The 17,292-nt window shown below is 41.7% G+C and overlaps 1 protein-coding gene across 6 annotated transcripts in view; it reads right to left on the bottom strand.

The window, feature by feature from the left end:
- The window catches only part of DMD (dystrophin), a 1,160,174-nt gene that overhangs the window by 63,713 nt on the left and 1,079,169 nt on the right, over window positions 1–17,292 (bottom strand). For all 6 annotated transcript variants that reach the window (XM_059491405.1, XM_059491401.1, XM_059491417.1 and 3 more), the window contains 2 exons: window positions 16,174–16,235; window positions 5,958–6,032 (listed from right to left, as the gene is read on the bottom strand). In XM_059491405.1, coding sequence (XP_059347388.1) covers window positions 5,958–6,032; window positions 16,174–16,235 — 137 coding nt within the window. The remainder of the gene's footprint in view (window positions 1–5,957; window positions 6,033–16,173; window positions 16,236–17,292) is intronic.

Below are 17,292 nucleotides of genomic sequence, written 5' to 3' on the forward strand. Positions count from 1 at the left end.
TAAAATAAAGTATTTTGGAATATTACGTTTAACCTTCTAGCATAAAAAATGTAGCTGTGCTAAGATCAGTGTTAAATCCTGGAAAAACATCAGATCTGTTCCTGAGCGTCTCAGAAGGATATTTTTCTTCTAAGAATTCATTAGTCAAATTGAAAATGGAGCACAGCCCTCAAACACCTATAACTGAGCTTTAGGCTGAACTCTCAGTTCCTTTGAGACTACGAATCAACGGTAATTAAATGAACCCCTCAGGCGTCTGAGTGGCAGCATAATTATATATGCAGCTACTGCTAAACATGGGTCATTCCACTTTGTGAAAGCTCCTCTGTTAATAAACAGCATCTTCTGAAAAGCCTTTCAGCCCACTCTTCATCAACCTCCTGTCCTATCCCCAAGTTTGAAACACACAATTATCTCCTAACAAGCAAAAAGCGCTTGCCAACACGTTCTGCTTTAGGGAACCTCTTTTTGTGGGAAAAAGGAAGGCTCTGGCCTTCATCACATTAAGATCCTCCTTCATCTTTCCCACCAAGACTTAAGAAATGTGTGTGTGGGGTCCTCTCCCAGAACACAGAACTGCATATTTATTTCCTAAATGCAGATAAGAAGGTCCTGTAAATGACCAATTTACACAAGACAATCAGACAGGTATTGAAGAGCTGAATATTTGGCACCCTGCAGTGATCTGGAAAGCTTTACTTGAAATAAACCACACCATTTTATGCTTTGCACTTCTTGTGGGTTCTCTGCCACTCTTTTAAACTTTTCTATTTAAAATTCCAAAACTGACTCCAAAATCTGTGTGAGCAGTGGTTTCTAGCTTACTTTGAAGTCTAAGTCACTTATATAAATATTTCTTTGGCCTCGAAGGCAATAGAGAAAAGGTTAGGATGTTTTGAACTAGACACTGCCAGATTGCAGGAAAAGTATAACAGACAACATGGAATAAGTAACCAGTTCAAGGACAGAAGTGACAATTAATAGGCAGGAGAAAGTGCACTCTAGAGGTCACAAACTGAACTCAGGGAAAACTCAACATATGGCTGGTAATAAAAAGTATAAACGGTCCTCCCAGAATGCGAAGATCACCTTCTCTGTAACCTGCTGCTGTTGGCTGACACATTAAAAAAATATATTCAATCTAGTCTGCATACAGTTAAAGGAAAAAAGACCCCTTGCAGAAGTTCTTGAATATTTTCTTTTGCTGCATTTCCAAGAAAAGTTTGTGAATACATCTCATTTTATTGATATCACAATGTCCTGATGTGGTTTGCACTTGAAGATCAGATCTTTAAAAGCAGCAAGACAAGAAAGTCATCATGCTTTGATGTGATTATCAAAGGAATCCATACATTTAAAAAAACTTGGAGCAATAGTTACACCTGGCATTCTCACAACAATTTTGAAGGCTGAAATGATAAAGCCACATACTAAATAACACAACACATAAGCATTTATTTTTTAAGGATTGCTATTTTCCATATTCTTCTTTAGGTTTAATATCCTAACGTCTTAATACTCATTGGGCTGATTAATGAACTGAAAAGAACTAAAATTTAAGTACAGCTCCCATTTTGAAGTGTTTTATTCCTGACACTGAGAAGTAGGCTGTACCTTTACTTCTGCAGGCCTTCTATAAAACACGCATTTTTAGAGTACTCCCCAGTAGACAAAAATGCTGTTCTCTATGAAGTTTGCAGGAAAGAAGTGCTATAGATATATATAGGCATATAAAGATATATATATTTAAAAACTGCTGCAATTTTAAAACAGAAATGAAGACTAAGAGCTGAAAGCAGCACCTACCGCAAGTGGATTTTGGCTTTGCGTAGGAGCCCTGAAACCCAGCACTGTGCTCTAATTCTACTATTGCCAAAATGCAGAAAAATAATTTTGTAATGAGTTGAGGTTTTAAAAAAAACCTAATTGAACTGAGTTCACAAGCGACACTGAAATGATAGAATACACAAATACAATGATGGTGTCTCCAGGCAAAAATATTTCTAAGAACAAAGCCTGCTAACCAAATTCCTTAAATGCTTCTCCTTAGATACAAGTATGAAGAATGTGCTAGAGTAATCAGTGTAAGTGCCACTGCACATCTCTGAGAGCATCAATTCTCTGAAAATTTACCTAAATGTAACCTCAAGAGAGGAACTGACTTCAGTTTGCTCAGCTGGACAGGGGAGGGAAAATAGAAAAGCTCATGGGTCGAAATAAGGACAGGGAGAGATTACTCACGAGTTACTGTCACAGGCAAAACAGACCCGACTCAGGAGAATCAACTGAATTAATCACCAAACAAATCAGAGGAGGATAATGAGTAATAAATCTTAAATCTTAAAATGCATCCCCCAACTCCTCCCTTCTTCCCAGGGTCAGCTTCACTCCCAAATTCTCTCCAAATTCTCTACCTCCTCCCCTGCAGCAGCAGCAGGGGAATGGGGGCTGCAGTCAATTCATCACATGTTGTTTCTGCTGCTGCTTTCTCCTCAGTGGGAGGATTCCTCACACTCTTCTCCTGCTCCTCTGTGCAGTCTCCCACGGGAGACAGTCCTCTACAAACTGCTCCAACGCAAGCTCTTCCCACTGGCTGCAGCTCTTCACAAACTGCTCCTGAGTGGATCCCTCCCACAGGAGTCAGTCCCTGGGGAACAGACAGTGCTGCCAGCAAACCTGCTCCAGCGTGGGCTCCTCACCCAGAGTTCACAATTCCTGCCACGAGCCTGCTCCAGCAGGGGTTTCACATTGGTTACGGCCTCCTTCAGGCACCCACCTGCTCTGGCACAGGGTTCTCCACAGGCTGCAGGTGGGCATTTGCTCCACTGGGGAGCTCTACAGGCAGCAGGGACACACTCTTCTCCATATGCTGCAGAGGAATCTCAGCTCTGGCATTTGGAGCATCTCCTCCCCCTCCTTCTGCACTGACCTTGGTGTCTGCAGAGTTGTTTCTCTCATGGATTTCTTCTCCTCTTTCCCAGCCACTGTTGTGTAGCAAATTTTCTCCCACACCCTTCCCAAATACATTATCCCACAGACACTACTATCACTGCCACTGATGGGCTTGGCCTTGGCCAGCAGCAGGTCTGTTTTGGAGGTGGCTGGCACTGGCTCTGTGAGACATGGGGTAAATTTCTAGCAGCTTCTTAGAGAAGTCACCCCTAGAGACACCTGCTACCACAACCTGGCCACAAAAATCCAGTGCAAAAGTCCAAGATGAGTCCAGAATTATTTAATGGTAGGAATCAGTTATTGAAAAACACCTGAAGGACCACAGAGTCACAGCCAGCACAGGTTTGTGAGGGGAAAGTCCTGCTGAACAAACTTAATTTTCTTTTCACAGATTCACACAGAATCACAAAATAGGTTGGAAGAGACTTCAAGATCATCAAGTTCAACCCATGCCCTCACACCTCAACTAAACCATGGCACCAAGTGCCACATCCAGTCTTTGTTAAACACATCCAGGGATGGTGACTCCACCACATCCCCAGGCAGACCTTTCCAGTACTTTATGACATAGTAACCCAGTTAGCTGACCAAAGGAAGCCAATTTATGTAATCTTTTTAGATTTCAGTAAAACTTTCAATACTATTTCTCATGGGATCTTTCTGGACAAAATGTTCAGCTCCCAGCTGGAAAAACACACCATGTTCTGGGTGAGCAGCTGACTCACAGATGGGGCACAAAGGGTTACAGTGAATGGGGGGACATCAGAGTGGGGAGCTGTCACTAAGGGAGCTCCACAGGGCTCCATCCTCGGCCCTGGGCTCTTCATCTTCATAAAGGACTTGAACACCAGACTGGAGGGACACAGAGCAAGTCTGCAGGTGATACAGAACTGGGAGGAGCTGCTGACTCCCTCAAAGGCAGGGAGGCCCTGCAGAGAGACCTCGACCGATGAGAGGCCCGGGCAGTCACCAACCATGTGAAATTCAACAAGGGAAAATCCTGGATTCTGCACCTGGGATGGGGCAACCCTGGATGTACAGACAGACTGGGGAATGAGAGGCTGGAAAGCAGCACCAGGGAAAGGGACCTGGAGGTTCTGGTTGATGGAAAGTTGGGTGTGAGCCAGCAGGGCCCTGGCAGCCAGGAGGGACATCCCTGTCCTGGGGACATCAGGGACAGCATAGCCAGCCAGGCAAGGGAGGGAATTGTCCTGCTCTGCTCTGGGGGGGGCCTCACCTCATGTGCTGGGGGCAGTTTTGGGTGCCACAGTACAGAAAAGACATTAAAGCTGTTAGAGAACATCCAAAGGAGGGCAATGAGGATGGTGAAGCTGTGTGAGGAGGGGATGAAGTCGCTGGGTTCAGCCTGGGGGAGACTGAGGGGAGGCCTCACTGCAGTCGCAGCTTCCTTGTCAGGGGAAGGCAAAGGGCAGGCACTGATCTCTGCTCTGTGTCCAGTGACAGGACCCAAGGGAATGGTCTGAAGCTGTGTCAGGGGAGGTTTAGTCTGATATTGGAAAAAGGTTCTAAACCCAGAGGGTGGCTGGGCACTGGAACAGGCTCTCCAGGGGAAGTGGTCACAGCACCAAGCCTGACAGAGCTCAAGAAGTGTCTGGACAGTGCCCTCAGGCACATGGTGTGACTGCTGGGGCAGCCTGCCAGGAGTTGGAGTTGGATCATACTTGTGAGTTCCCTCCAACTCAGAATATTCTATGATTCTAATACAGATAAAATGGGATGCGAAGTTTTGGACTTTCAGTCATAAAAGCCTGTTACAAGTTACACTTATGCACTGCCAGCTAGTTAATTCCAGAAATTCTGTTTCCTTCAGTGCTGCACTGGTTATGAATACTTCTCACTGCATATCACTCCAGTTTCTTTATACCACATTTCCACAGTGAGCGTGGCAGAAGTGCTGTACCATGGAAAGATGTTTATATTTCTAATCATAATTCTTTCTTTGTCACTGAATTAATGTTGAAATCCTTCATAATGTTACAAGACTTCTCACTTATTGTTTATTTTTTCCTTTTTTCCCCTATTTTTTATACAGTCAGACATTAAGTCTGCACACTTTAGCGGAATTCACCCATGCTTATAAGCCTAAAAGTAAACATGCTCAAAAATACCGAGGTTTGACACAGTTCCAGAAAGCATGTGAGCACAAATCTTACTTGAGATAAATCAACAGTTGAGACATTTGCAACTGTGTCAGAAATTTAACCCTGTAATTAAATGCCAAACAGTGAATGTTAAAATATTTTAATCCTCCCAATTGGACTGCCTAATAAACTGCTTGCTTTGGCAGCTGACTGGCCTATCAAGAAAACTCTCAGCAAATTACTTAGCTATCAGGTTACAATAAGCTAAAAAGGAAATGTAATTCTAGTGAAAAGTAGAATAACATAGAGCAGTGGGGAGAATTAAAATGTTCGAACATGCACATCACTAATATAACAGCTGATGAGAGACTTTTCAACACAACTGAAAGCTGGGGAAAAAATTAAGCTAAATGTTTATTGAGATGATCTCATTTAAAGGCAATAACCCCTCAGGGTTCAAGATTTAACTTAACAAACCATTAGCAACTCCAGCTCTGAAGCATTATTGAAGCATTATTTCACTGCTCCCAACACACCACAACTGTGTTTCTTTCAGCTGCAAAGCCGTGGCTGGCACAGGACATGGCACAGTGACATGGCACAGTGAAAACACCTGGCTAAAGTGTGTAAAGATAAGAAATATGTACGGTATGTTCAGTTTTATTTCTGAACTGCTGCTCTGCCTTACAATGCACAGACCGGCAGACCACCCAGCACTCTGGGTTTGTAATGACCATGCAAACCGGTGGCAGCAGGAGGCCCTTCAAGTGAGAGGTCTCCTTGTACCAGGCAGAGCTGGGGGTACGTGTGCGAGTGTTTTTCTGCTTCTGATATCTGTGAATAAACTTGTGTGCTGGTGCTGGAGCCCTCCTGGCAGAGGGTGAGGCACAGGCAGGTACTTACAGCAGAGAGCTTTCTGCAGCCTGCGGAGTTTCATGGCAGTCCTGTACGCCGAGAACCTGACGTTGTTCAGGTCAGCTGTAGGGAGGCAAGATCAGAACAAAAGATCAGCTTCACACACCAGAAATAACCAGACTCATGAATTCATTGTTATGTTGAACTACAAGACTATACCTGTTGGTTAAAAGAGCAGAGGTGGAAAAAAAAATTTGTTAGAAATTTCACTGAGTTAAAGACCTCAAATCTTGACAACCAACCATCCAAAAAAAACCCCACTAAGTCCTAAAGTGTTACTTCCTTTTGTTCAAAGGCACAGAACTAAAGAGCACTTGAAAGGACAACATCAGTGACTGCAGCAGTGTCTGGAAATACTGCAGAACTTTTCACACCGGAGGCACTGTGAGGGAGATAAGCTCCTGAAACTCTTCCTTGTTCACCTTGTGCACTAGCCAGGCTGTGTGCAGGCAGCCCCAAGGGAAAACTTATGCCCAGGAAAAAACAAGTGACTCTCAGCTACTGCTAAAACAGAAAACTTATTAAAAATATCCAATTAATCTTCTGCGCTTTCCACCTAAGCAGGCCCCAGCCGTGCCCAGAGATGTAGAGCCTTTCTGGAGAGAAGCCAGCCCACCCAGCCAGGTGAGTTTTCAGGTCCCCACCTGCAAAATGGCAGGGAGCCAGTGGCTCTGGCAGCGTGACAGGGAATGGCACCCAGTTGGGGAGACACTGTCTGGCTCAACTTTTGCTAAGCTGTCCTCATACAATTCACAAAATAAGGATATCAGCACAAGTCCCTACTGATTACTTTAACCATGGCTTGCAAAACCTCCTGGCCGCTGTGGGGACAAAGACACACCAGACCAGAGCACAGAGGCTGGTCCCAAGGGGCACTGCCAGCAGCTGCACTGGGAACTGAGGAGTGGCAGGGGACACACTCATACACTACAGGGCAGCCACCCACCACTGAACAAACAGATGCTCTTGGCCCTACCCAACTCATTCCTGGGCACACACACTCCCGTGCAGCCTAAGGATCATTCCCAAGAGATTGCTTGGCATATTGCAACTTAAGGTTTTCCAGACAGAAATACACTGCTTGTGCCAGCCAGTTTCAGCACCTGACAACACTGCTGAATGCATTTAATTTACTGGTGAAACCCATGGAGCCTAAGCAATTACTGATGGGAAAGTGCTTAGAAAATGTAAACTACAACGTAGATATAAAAAGAACATTAGAGGAAAAAATGCAGTGGCTCAAAATAAAGGTCCCTTTAGCTCAATAAGCTTCCTCTAACCTGACAGACTCTTAGAGAAAGAATATGATGAAAAACAGGGAAAGACAAAACATTTCCTTGCTGGCATACGAGCTAAGGTGCTGTAAAGCTGTTTGAAATGTGGTAGCTTGGGTATAACTATCCCAACATCATTTATAATGCTGTACAGGTATAGGTAGCAGAGGGAATATAGTCTCAATTACATTAATTTTAATTAAGCTGTTCTGAATGAATAATACGAGGTATGATAATTCAGTAGTTTTGAATACCTTAATAAAAGCCGTGGAACATTTCTGAAACACGTCTTAGAGCAGAATAGGAAGTTTCAGCTTTGTATATAATTTATTTTTGTCTGCACAGTTGCATACACCTTTTTAATGGGCACTTCTATGTATTGTTCCTGCCAGCTCTGTCTCTCACCATCATCCTGACAGGTCCTTTATGTGGTGTAGAATACAGTAAGTTAAATAAAGAGAGTTAATTTGTCTTAAATGGAAATTAATAAAGCAGTCTCTCACAAACACACCATGAATTCAATTACAGTTTGTACCCTCGCTGCAAATCTGTATTTGTACTCTGTAAAAGAATATTATGGCTAGCATTTGACAAAATGAAGAAGCCTTTCTTAAATTCTCCCTGAGTGTTCTGAAAGAAGCTTATCTATTTATTATTTACATTTTCAGAAATGTGAGTAAATATGTATGCATATTTCAGGCCTCGATCAAGGCAGAAAATACAATCCATGCAGACATTTAATCCTGGCAGTGCTACAGTTTACATCTATTTTCCTGTATATGTAATACACACTGAATTTATCATCAACCTTAATGACACTGCTGCCAAGAAGCATCTGCTCTACATGATGAAGCAGCAATGCCAGGTGCTCATTTTGGAGCCCTGATCTCAGGTTTTGGAAAAGCAGCAGCACCAGTGCTCATTTGGCTCTGCAAGCCAAGGCTGAGCCGTCGCACTGCCACTGCCACCGTCACTGCTGTCACCAGGATTAGCCTGCACCCAGCTACTGTCCCTGTGCCAACTGCTCACCTCTGTCTTCCTTATGCCACCATCTCCATGCTTCTGATGGACAGCTGTCTCACCAGATGGTGACAGTCACTTAAGATCACTGGATCTTAATGATTTCACTTTTCCCTTCCCTGTGCCTATGGAAGTGTCAGTGGTGCCTTTCCTCCCCTGGGGCCACTGCTGGAACACACGTGTTGCTCTGGGTAGCAACAGAAGGAGCCCAGGCCCTTCCTAACTGAGTTCAAACCATTTGGCTTGCTGGCTGAGACCCCATTTATATGAACCACAGAATACAGTTCTGCCAGGGAATGAGCCTTGGCCCTGGGCTGGGGCGTGCTGGCTGTAAAGCCACCCCTGACATTGAGTGGGGGGACCCTGAGTGAGGAGCACAGACACACTGCCTGCTCACACCCCAGCTGCTCCTGCTGGCAACAGGCAGAGGAGGGAGGAGAGGGGCTCAAGCAGCAGCAACCTTCCAGAAGCCTATGGGAACACCAGTAGTTCTTACCTCTCTGCTTTGGGAAATTGTTTTTGTTTTTTTCCTTCCTGGATCCTAAGGAAAAAAAAATGTTGCTTTCTCCACCCCCACACTGAAATAGTCAGGACCCACTAAGCCCTGCTTCCAAAGCTTTTATCATTGCAGAGCAGGTTGAGGAGTTCAGTGCACCAACAAGTATTCCTCCAGCCCTTTCCTCCCACTCCTAGAAAGTATGTACCACCTCATCCTCTGAACGGAGTGATCAGAGGGCTGGAAAGCTCTTGCTGTATTGTGAAACTTTTGCAAGTTGTTAACAATACTCCCTCTTCTTGCTCAGAAGAGAACTCTCAAGCTGTAAACAATGTAAATGCCCTAGAGCATAATCTGTTCATGGTCTGAAACAACGATGCAGTGAAGAGGTCACCTGGCCCCTGGAAAGGAGCCAACAGAAGAAAGGACCATGAGGGAGTATTTGGTGACATATTTACATCTCAGAGCAAAGAGAAATCACGACTTTCCCACCACTCAGCCATGGATGACACCTCTGTTAAGTGCATATATATCTTTCTCTATCTAATAACATGATAACAGTGAACAAGAATCAGTGCTTTTATTACAAATGCAGCTTTAATGAAGGGTACTTCAGAGTGCTGATAGGAGTAACTCAAATCAAAAATACTGTAGAAAGATGATAAGATAATTAAATTCTAACATTTTCTGCATAATTCTGCATGTTGAGAGAAATCTCAAAACATAAGGGCTATGTTCTATTTCTACAGTATTCTAGAAATACCTGCAATTACACACAGTAGATCTTTTTGCTAGTGCATAATCAGGCAAAAAAACCCACTCATCTGAGAAGTGGTCAGTGATTCAAACCACCTGCTGGAATGTCTCACTGACTACTGACACAGATCAGTAATCAAATAAAATCTTGCAGTTTGGGTTATTTTTTTAATCCTCTCTTGCTAAATTCCAGATTTTACACTGGGATATGAGTACTATATTAAGAGGGAAAACATATTCTCATATTCTTGAGCTTTCACTACATAAAATAGCTTGCAAAATAACTAAAAGCAATAAAAAATTAAAATCAGTAAGTTTTCTAAAATAACCTATTAAAGAACAGGTTTAACATCTACCATGAGGGGGTATTTGTTTTTACTCTTAAGGAGTCAAATCTATAAGCCAGACAACAGGATTTAAATAAGTCCCTCCTAGAGCTGCTGCATCTGCTCAGAGTGCTGAGTGACTGGGAGGTTCCATCTGAAATTGTCCTGTCCTGTATGACAGAGTCATCCCAAGGTGTTTAAAAGCACTGGGATGGACCAGGCTACCTCCCACTAAAAGCTGTTCAAGCCATTTATCTCTCTCCCAATGTAATCTGAAGGCATCTCATAAACTCTACCAGGAAACTACCTTTCCTCTTTACTTTAAAGAGAGGTTTCTTGTTTATATTATTATGAATATTATTATAATTGCTTTTTTAGTTAATGAGGGCCAAACACACACCCTTCCCATAGACAGCAATTATCTCAGTGTCTGGACATCATCTAAGTGAAATGAGCAGCTTACATGCTTCAGGTGGTATTAACCTGAAATTAACAACTTAATTCTTTTAAAGAAATTAGATGTCATCAGGTCAAATCCTCATCTTCATTTCACAAGACTTACAGTATTCTGAGGGTTTTTAATCTCAGGTGCAAGGACAGAGAATGTGAACTTGTAGTGATGTACCCAGAAACCTGAAAGCCTTACTCAGCCACAGCTTGTGACATGTTCATAGACTGCTCATAAATACACTGCCTGAGGATAACCTATTTTGGGAATGACAATGCCTTCCTAACAGATGTTAAAAACTCCATACTGGACAGTCCTGAATAGACAGCAATTCCTCTACAGCCATTAAACTTTCCATGTCTCATCAGACATCAGCAGCACTCTTGCCTTTCCAAGAAGCTTTAGCTCACATTGTTTCAATACAGCTGAGATTCCCTGTCTGGCTGGTAAGAATGCTGGGCTTCCTCCTGGTGCCCAAAACCTGTAAATTAATCTTTTAATGGTGCCCTACAGTGACATATATTGCCTCTTCTGGAATTGCAGCTTTAAAATGCAAATGACACAAATGCACAAAGGAAAGAAATTAATCAAGTAACACTGCTTAATATCAGCTGAGTCTCAGCCATTGACTTTTATTATAACAATAACTAATGCTATCATCTACACTATTTTGGTAATAAATAACAGTAAACTGGTTTTCTATGTACAGCTTAAGCATTCTTCACGTTGTACTAGGCCTGAACACCTGAGTGAAAAAGCCAACAGTGTGTCTGCAAATGAACAAGCGGGAGGTACCCAGAGCACCACAACACTACTGACTGCATCCAGACCCAGTGGCTGAACACCAGAGCATGTGCCAGCATCCCTTCATCAGACCAAATGGCATGACCTTTGGGAGTTTTAGAATGGAGTGTCTTTTTCTTCAGCCTACAAACACAAAAATGCAAGAAAGGATTTGATGTACACCTGGTTCATCCCATTATGGGATTGAGACCTGAGTGGAGTTTGCAGTCAGAAAGTTCAGAAACCTTTTATCTACTCTGATGAGAAGCAATCATACTGGAAAATCCTAAAATAAATAAACTACAAACTACTTCGGGAATAATAATACAAAGTGTCCATTTGCAAACCAAGAGTGCAGTTACCTTAAGCAAAATGTCCCCAGGCTGGCAATATTCTGTAACAGAACAGCCCTTCATTCTCTCTAGAAGAGCCTCCTTCACGCTAATACACCTGTGCTTTCATTTTCAAGGGATGCCAGGTTAACTGCTACCCCTAAATTCTACCTCTCTGCCACAGTTATATTTACTGTCTGTTATGTACAGTTATGTTTCCTGTCTGTTAGGTGTGTGCTGCACAGAGCTCAATCACACAGAAAGGGCCCCCTCTACACTGACTACTGGCCAAGGCTGACTGAAGCCAAGCAATCCTATTTCTTGAAATGGGCTTGAAAAGGACATGAGTGAATAATCAACCTTTAAAGAGAGGCCATATGGAAAATCTCACTGGATGGCAGTAGAACTCAAATGTCTGATGTGTGTACTAGACACAGGTCTTACTGGTGCAAACATGGAAAACAGCTGGATATGAATAAAGCTTCATAATAAATACATGATTTAGTGGTTGCTAATACAAACTGTAATGGGCAGTTCAGCCACTCCAGGCAGCATTTTAGAAGGACAAATCAAGATACACAAAGCAAAGAGGATGAAGCTGGTCAGTCTTGGTCACTGGGAGTTAGAAGCCAGCCACAAGATCAACACAGCAGCTGCTGCTGAAAGCTCAGAGGTGCCTTCCAGCATTCTCCCACCTTGTGTTAAGCAATTCTGACATTTCTTTCATGTAATCCATAGAGAACTGCCCCCCATCCTCTAAATTAAATTGAGAGCTGTCACCAGTGCACTGCAGCCTGCAAGGATGAGGGTGGTTTTCACCCTCTTGCCCTGCCTTGGTGAATTAGGAATGATAAACAACATTTCTGACTGCATCCTGCTACTGCAATTACTGTTCATGGTGACACTAATGCACCTTGAGGACACTTGTACTGACACATGACACAGGAAGGCTGGAGGAGGGGACACTAACAGTATGGCATGACAAGCCAAGTCCTCCTGGGCCATCACAGCAAAGGCTGGAGTCATTCTCAGCTTAAAGGCAAAATACTACTATTCAGAGCTAAGCTGTCTGACATTAAATGTTCACTCTCAGAAGATAATCTGAAAAAACTGAGCGAACTCAGACCACTTTGTGATTCTTGTTCCTTCTGTCTCTGCCCTCATGCAAAGGTCCATGGTCTCCAAGACAGAGAAACAACACAAATTCCCTTTTCAGTGATGCCCTGGAGTCATCATGAAGGATGAAAAAATTTGTAAGGGGGTGTAAAAGAACAGTGTAAAAAGAGCAAACCTGCTGCAGAGGAACTAATTTTGGAAAGAAAAGCAGCTGGAGCAGTTCTTGATTCTTTGAAGACTTTCAGGAGGAAGTTAGAAGAAAATAGGAGTGGTTCTTAATGGTATAAATACAAACCAGGGATGTCAGCTTCTGATTCTTTGAAGCTCATGTATAATGATTTTTACTACCTTTCCTATTTCAGCATTTATTTCTTCTTTATGTTCTTAACTTATATGATTCTTTTTAATCTAATCTATACCAACATTTAATTCCTGCTGCCATTTCAATTAAACATTAAACAATTAAATCATTCATTATAGACAGCTTATTATGTACCTTTAAGTAGCCATAACTTAAAGAAGAGTAAAAATTGCTCAAGTTGAGTAAATTTTTCATCAACACTGATAAAATGCTACATTGTTTAAACAATAAAGAGCAGTCAGGAACAAGCACCTTAGTGTCCTAAAAGGAAAATGTCTGTTAGAAGGAGAACCACGAGTTGGAAATTTTTTGATACACATATGTAATTTCAATCAAATATCTAACAAATATCTTTATAACTAGCTATGTTTTAGCAAATGAGCTCCAAGAGAATTTGAGAATACTTCCTTCATAGGCAGAGTATTGTATAATTTCTTCCCATAGATTCTTCCTCCTGTCTCTGATGCAGTCCCAACTGAAGAGGTTACAGGACTGTGCACAGCACATTGCTACCTCCTTTTAGTAGTACTAAATAATGCTCCCAAGTAATTTAGCTTCATTTTTATTAATACCTAGACCTCCAAAGATAGAAAAATGAACCAGTAAGTCTCACTTGAAATTCACCTATTTTTAGCAAAATGTAATGCAACAATTTGGAGGGGTGTGAATTGGATATGTGAAGATTAATATTACTCTTCTTTCTTGGAGAAGTGTCTCTTGCATCTTGGAGGCAGGTAAGAAATGTTACCTCGTGCCAGGATGCACCTTCCTCATTCACTTATAAAAAATTAAGCTTTCAGTAATTTGTAAGAATTTAAATCAGACATAATCATCCTGCAGCAAATTACTGGCATGTACAGAGAGCTACATCACACAGCACAATTATTCTACACTGGATAAGTGTAGAAGTTGGAAAATGGAAATGAAAATTCTTGACAGCATTGATGTACTTGGTCCCACTTTTCTGCATTTACCCGCTTGCCAAATTCATGCTTTCTACCAGATTTTTAAAAAGGCATACATACTAAGCTCTTTACTAGCTTCTTTATACGAATTAGAAACAAAATTGGGATCCTAATGGAGGGTAAAATAATAAGATATAATGAGTATGCAATACAAAATCGACTTTAATAACATCTTCTCAGATAATATATTACTGAACAGTCTGAAAAGACTTCAAACATCCCATTATTACCATTTTGACCCGAGGCAAAGCAAAGCACTGAAAATACATCAAGGGTTCTGTTCAAGACTAAACGGGTTATGCTTGTATTATGCAGTTTGTGTGAGAGTTAGGCAATGGTGATTACACTCAGTTCAGAAATAAAATAAATTGGTAGGTTATTCAGGAGCACTTTCATCAAAGCTTCACCCATGTGGCAGGACACAAAGAGTCACCTTGTCTAGTCTCTTTTGTACACATAAATTAACACCTCAGTTTACTCATAAAAATATAAATTATACATACTTGTCTAAAATCAGTATTTCTTTCACATTAATGACTGTTTGGTCTCAGCGCTAAAAGAAACAGAACAGCCCAGATAAAGGACTGCTTTTTTGGAGATTTAACACTCCTGAAAAGGAAAGCAGCAGGAGAAAAAGAAAGTTCACAAGTAAGTAAGAAACAAAATCTGCCTGAACATGTTCCTTCTTTGTGCAGTAAAAAATAAGGCTGTCTTAAACTCCTGACATTTGGGTGATACTCACAGTGATAAAATTCAGTTAAACTAAATGCAAACTGACTTCAGCAGTCACACATCTTCTGAACTGCTGACCTGAATCTATCAGGACACTTTTCTCCCTTATTACCTTTTCAGTTCTTGGTATTTAAGAGTACTCTGGCTGGAACAGGGACTCTAAGAAGAAAAGCAGTTGCAACAGGACTTTAGGTCTGAGCAACAACAGTATCAGCAATACCTTGCAATCTGTGGATCAAAGGCAGCTGAGGAGTCAGAGTGCAGTTCAATTAACAGGCAACTATTTGAAGACCTACCTGTATTAAAGGATGTCTGCAAGTGCAATTACCATTTGTCCTGAAACTTTTAAATCACTCACTTTAAAGCAGAAATATGAAGGAGACACATGGGGCAATACGTTGTAATTAAATGTCAAGTCCCTACTTGTCTGCTTTTGCATTTGGTTAGCCTGAACTTACACATTTTATATCCCTTTTTGGCATACAAAGCTGCATTCTGGTTAATTTTTAAACCAACTGCTGCCACACTGCTAATACTATAAGGAAAAAAAAATCTTCACACTGTGTCTTTTCATTTTATATCACTTTTCTAAAATATTTTTAGCATGCTTGAACTGCAGAGCACCATAGAGATACCTGAGTTTGCTTGAAATAGATTACACTGGCATAATTAGACTGTTTTCAGCAGCTAAACTAGAGTTTAGCAGGTGGTAATTTAAGCTATTTTTCACCATGGCAAATAAGCCTGCACAGAATGCTAGATCTGACAGTCCTAGTGCTCAAGCTGGTTTATGTACATGTGCTGTACAAATGTAACCTCCTTTATGAATGCAGCATATTTACTGATATTTCTTTCAGCAAAATAGCTTAATTTTTATTATACCCTCTATTATTTATTAACACAACCATTAAAATCAAAGAGTTAGCTATTAAATGGCCTGCCAAGCAGCCTACACTAGAGCATAGATTAACCTATTTTATCTTGTAGATGTGCTTCTGTTAATAAATTCCAAAGCTGCTAAAAAATGAAAAAAAAAAAAAAACCCTCCACCAGAGAGGCACATCTGAAGTCATAATAAGCATGCAATTTGGGTATTCAAAATGATATCATGACAGCTGCTATGCCTTCTAAGTATTGAAAGTGATTTAAAAATAAAGCAGTGGTAACACAGTTTGGCAAATTGCTTCAACTGGCTTCCCACCATCCAAAAGTCAACATTAACAGCAGCTTGGTTTGATTTTTTCATGTGCCTTTTGTAAAGCAGATTAGACAGTGAAAAGATTCAGGATTATTTTTTTCTAACTTCTGTTCCAGTCTTTCAGCAAAGAGATTGTAACAATACACCCAAATTACTTTATAAACCCAGTGTACATACCAAATGTGCTAAATGAAATAAATTTCTTTTCTACTGCATGTTTGAAATGTGTGCCTTTTGTATTTCCCTTGCAGAAAATTTTAACGTTGGTGAAAGCTCTGCCTCTCTCTTTCACTTAATTTTGGTTTGCTTCCTCTGGAAATCTTTGCCTTAGCAAATCATTCAGTTGAAAGAAAAAAAATAAAATAAAAGCGCCAAAGATCTGAAAGAGATGCCTTACCTAATGACTGGTAAAGCTCAGTCATCTTGGGATGATCCCAGCAGGTCGTTTGCGTCTCATGGCTACAACACAAAACATGAAAGTTAGTAAAGAGAATTTCTCTCTCCATCTCACAGCAGAGATGCAGACTGCACATCAGAGCACGGTGCCAGATCTGTGCCCACAGCCTGGGCTGCCCTGGCAGGGGGCTCAGCAGTGCCAGGCGTGCCTTCCTTCAATGAGGGGCACTAACCTGGAGCGCTTTATTCAGGCAAGAAATCATGAAATAAAATTAAAATTTAATTAGTGCTAACTAAAAAGACAGCAAGTATGTCAATGTTTTGAGGAATTTGCAAGCCATCAATTCTTAAGAACTCACTGCTTTGTACCGCTCATTCTCCAGTTGCTCCAAGCTAGAGGACAGACATTTCAGAGGGCTTAGTTCTTAAAGAGTTTCTGGAAACTGACCAGACGCTGAGATCCATATTCGACTTCCTTTCCCCTACATGCTCTCTCAACCCTTTCCCATGCAGTAGTAAGAACCACCCAATGCAGTGGGTCCAATCCTTCCTGTGCTAAATTCCCTGAGCCACAGCCTTCTGATCCCCCACCAGCTTACACCACTTCCCAGGGCAATGCTGCATCCCGTAGTGACAATCTCTTCTAGCAAAGACTCTTGGCGGCTCTGCTTGTTTCCAGGGACTCCCAGGCCCTTTCCCTGGCCCTGGAGGTCCCTGTGCAGTGTCAAGCAGCACAGCTTGACTGTTCCACTGTTGGGAAGCCAGGGAAAAGCTGAAGCGGGGTTATGAAATGCTGCAGTATGAGCAGAATGTAAATTGGAGAGTGTCTGCATTGAGGTCAGCAGCCTCCAGCTTTGCAACACAACGTGTTGCCGAAGGACAAGCAGCGTGAGAAAGTCAACAGAGTGAAGTGTTAGTGGATGTAGTAGCAACTCATGTCTCCTAAGGTTATACTTTTGGAGTTTGTTTTTTAATGACAGCATAGCTAACATGATTATGTTTCCATTAACATAGAAGGCTTGAAAGAAAATTCTCCTTATCTTTCCTGTAGCCAATTAAGTCCCATTCAATTCAAACAGAATTCAGCTGTATTAAGAGACAACTGTGAGTCTCCATTAAA

The sequence above is a fragment of the Ammospiza nelsoni genome, chromosome 2 (assembly GCF_027579445.1).
Source record: "Ammospiza nelsoni isolate bAmmNel1 chromosome 2, bAmmNel1.pri, whole genome shotgun sequence".
Taxonomy (NCBI): domain Eukaryota; kingdom Metazoa; phylum Chordata; class Aves; order Passeriformes; family Passerellidae; genus Ammospiza; species Ammospiza nelsoni.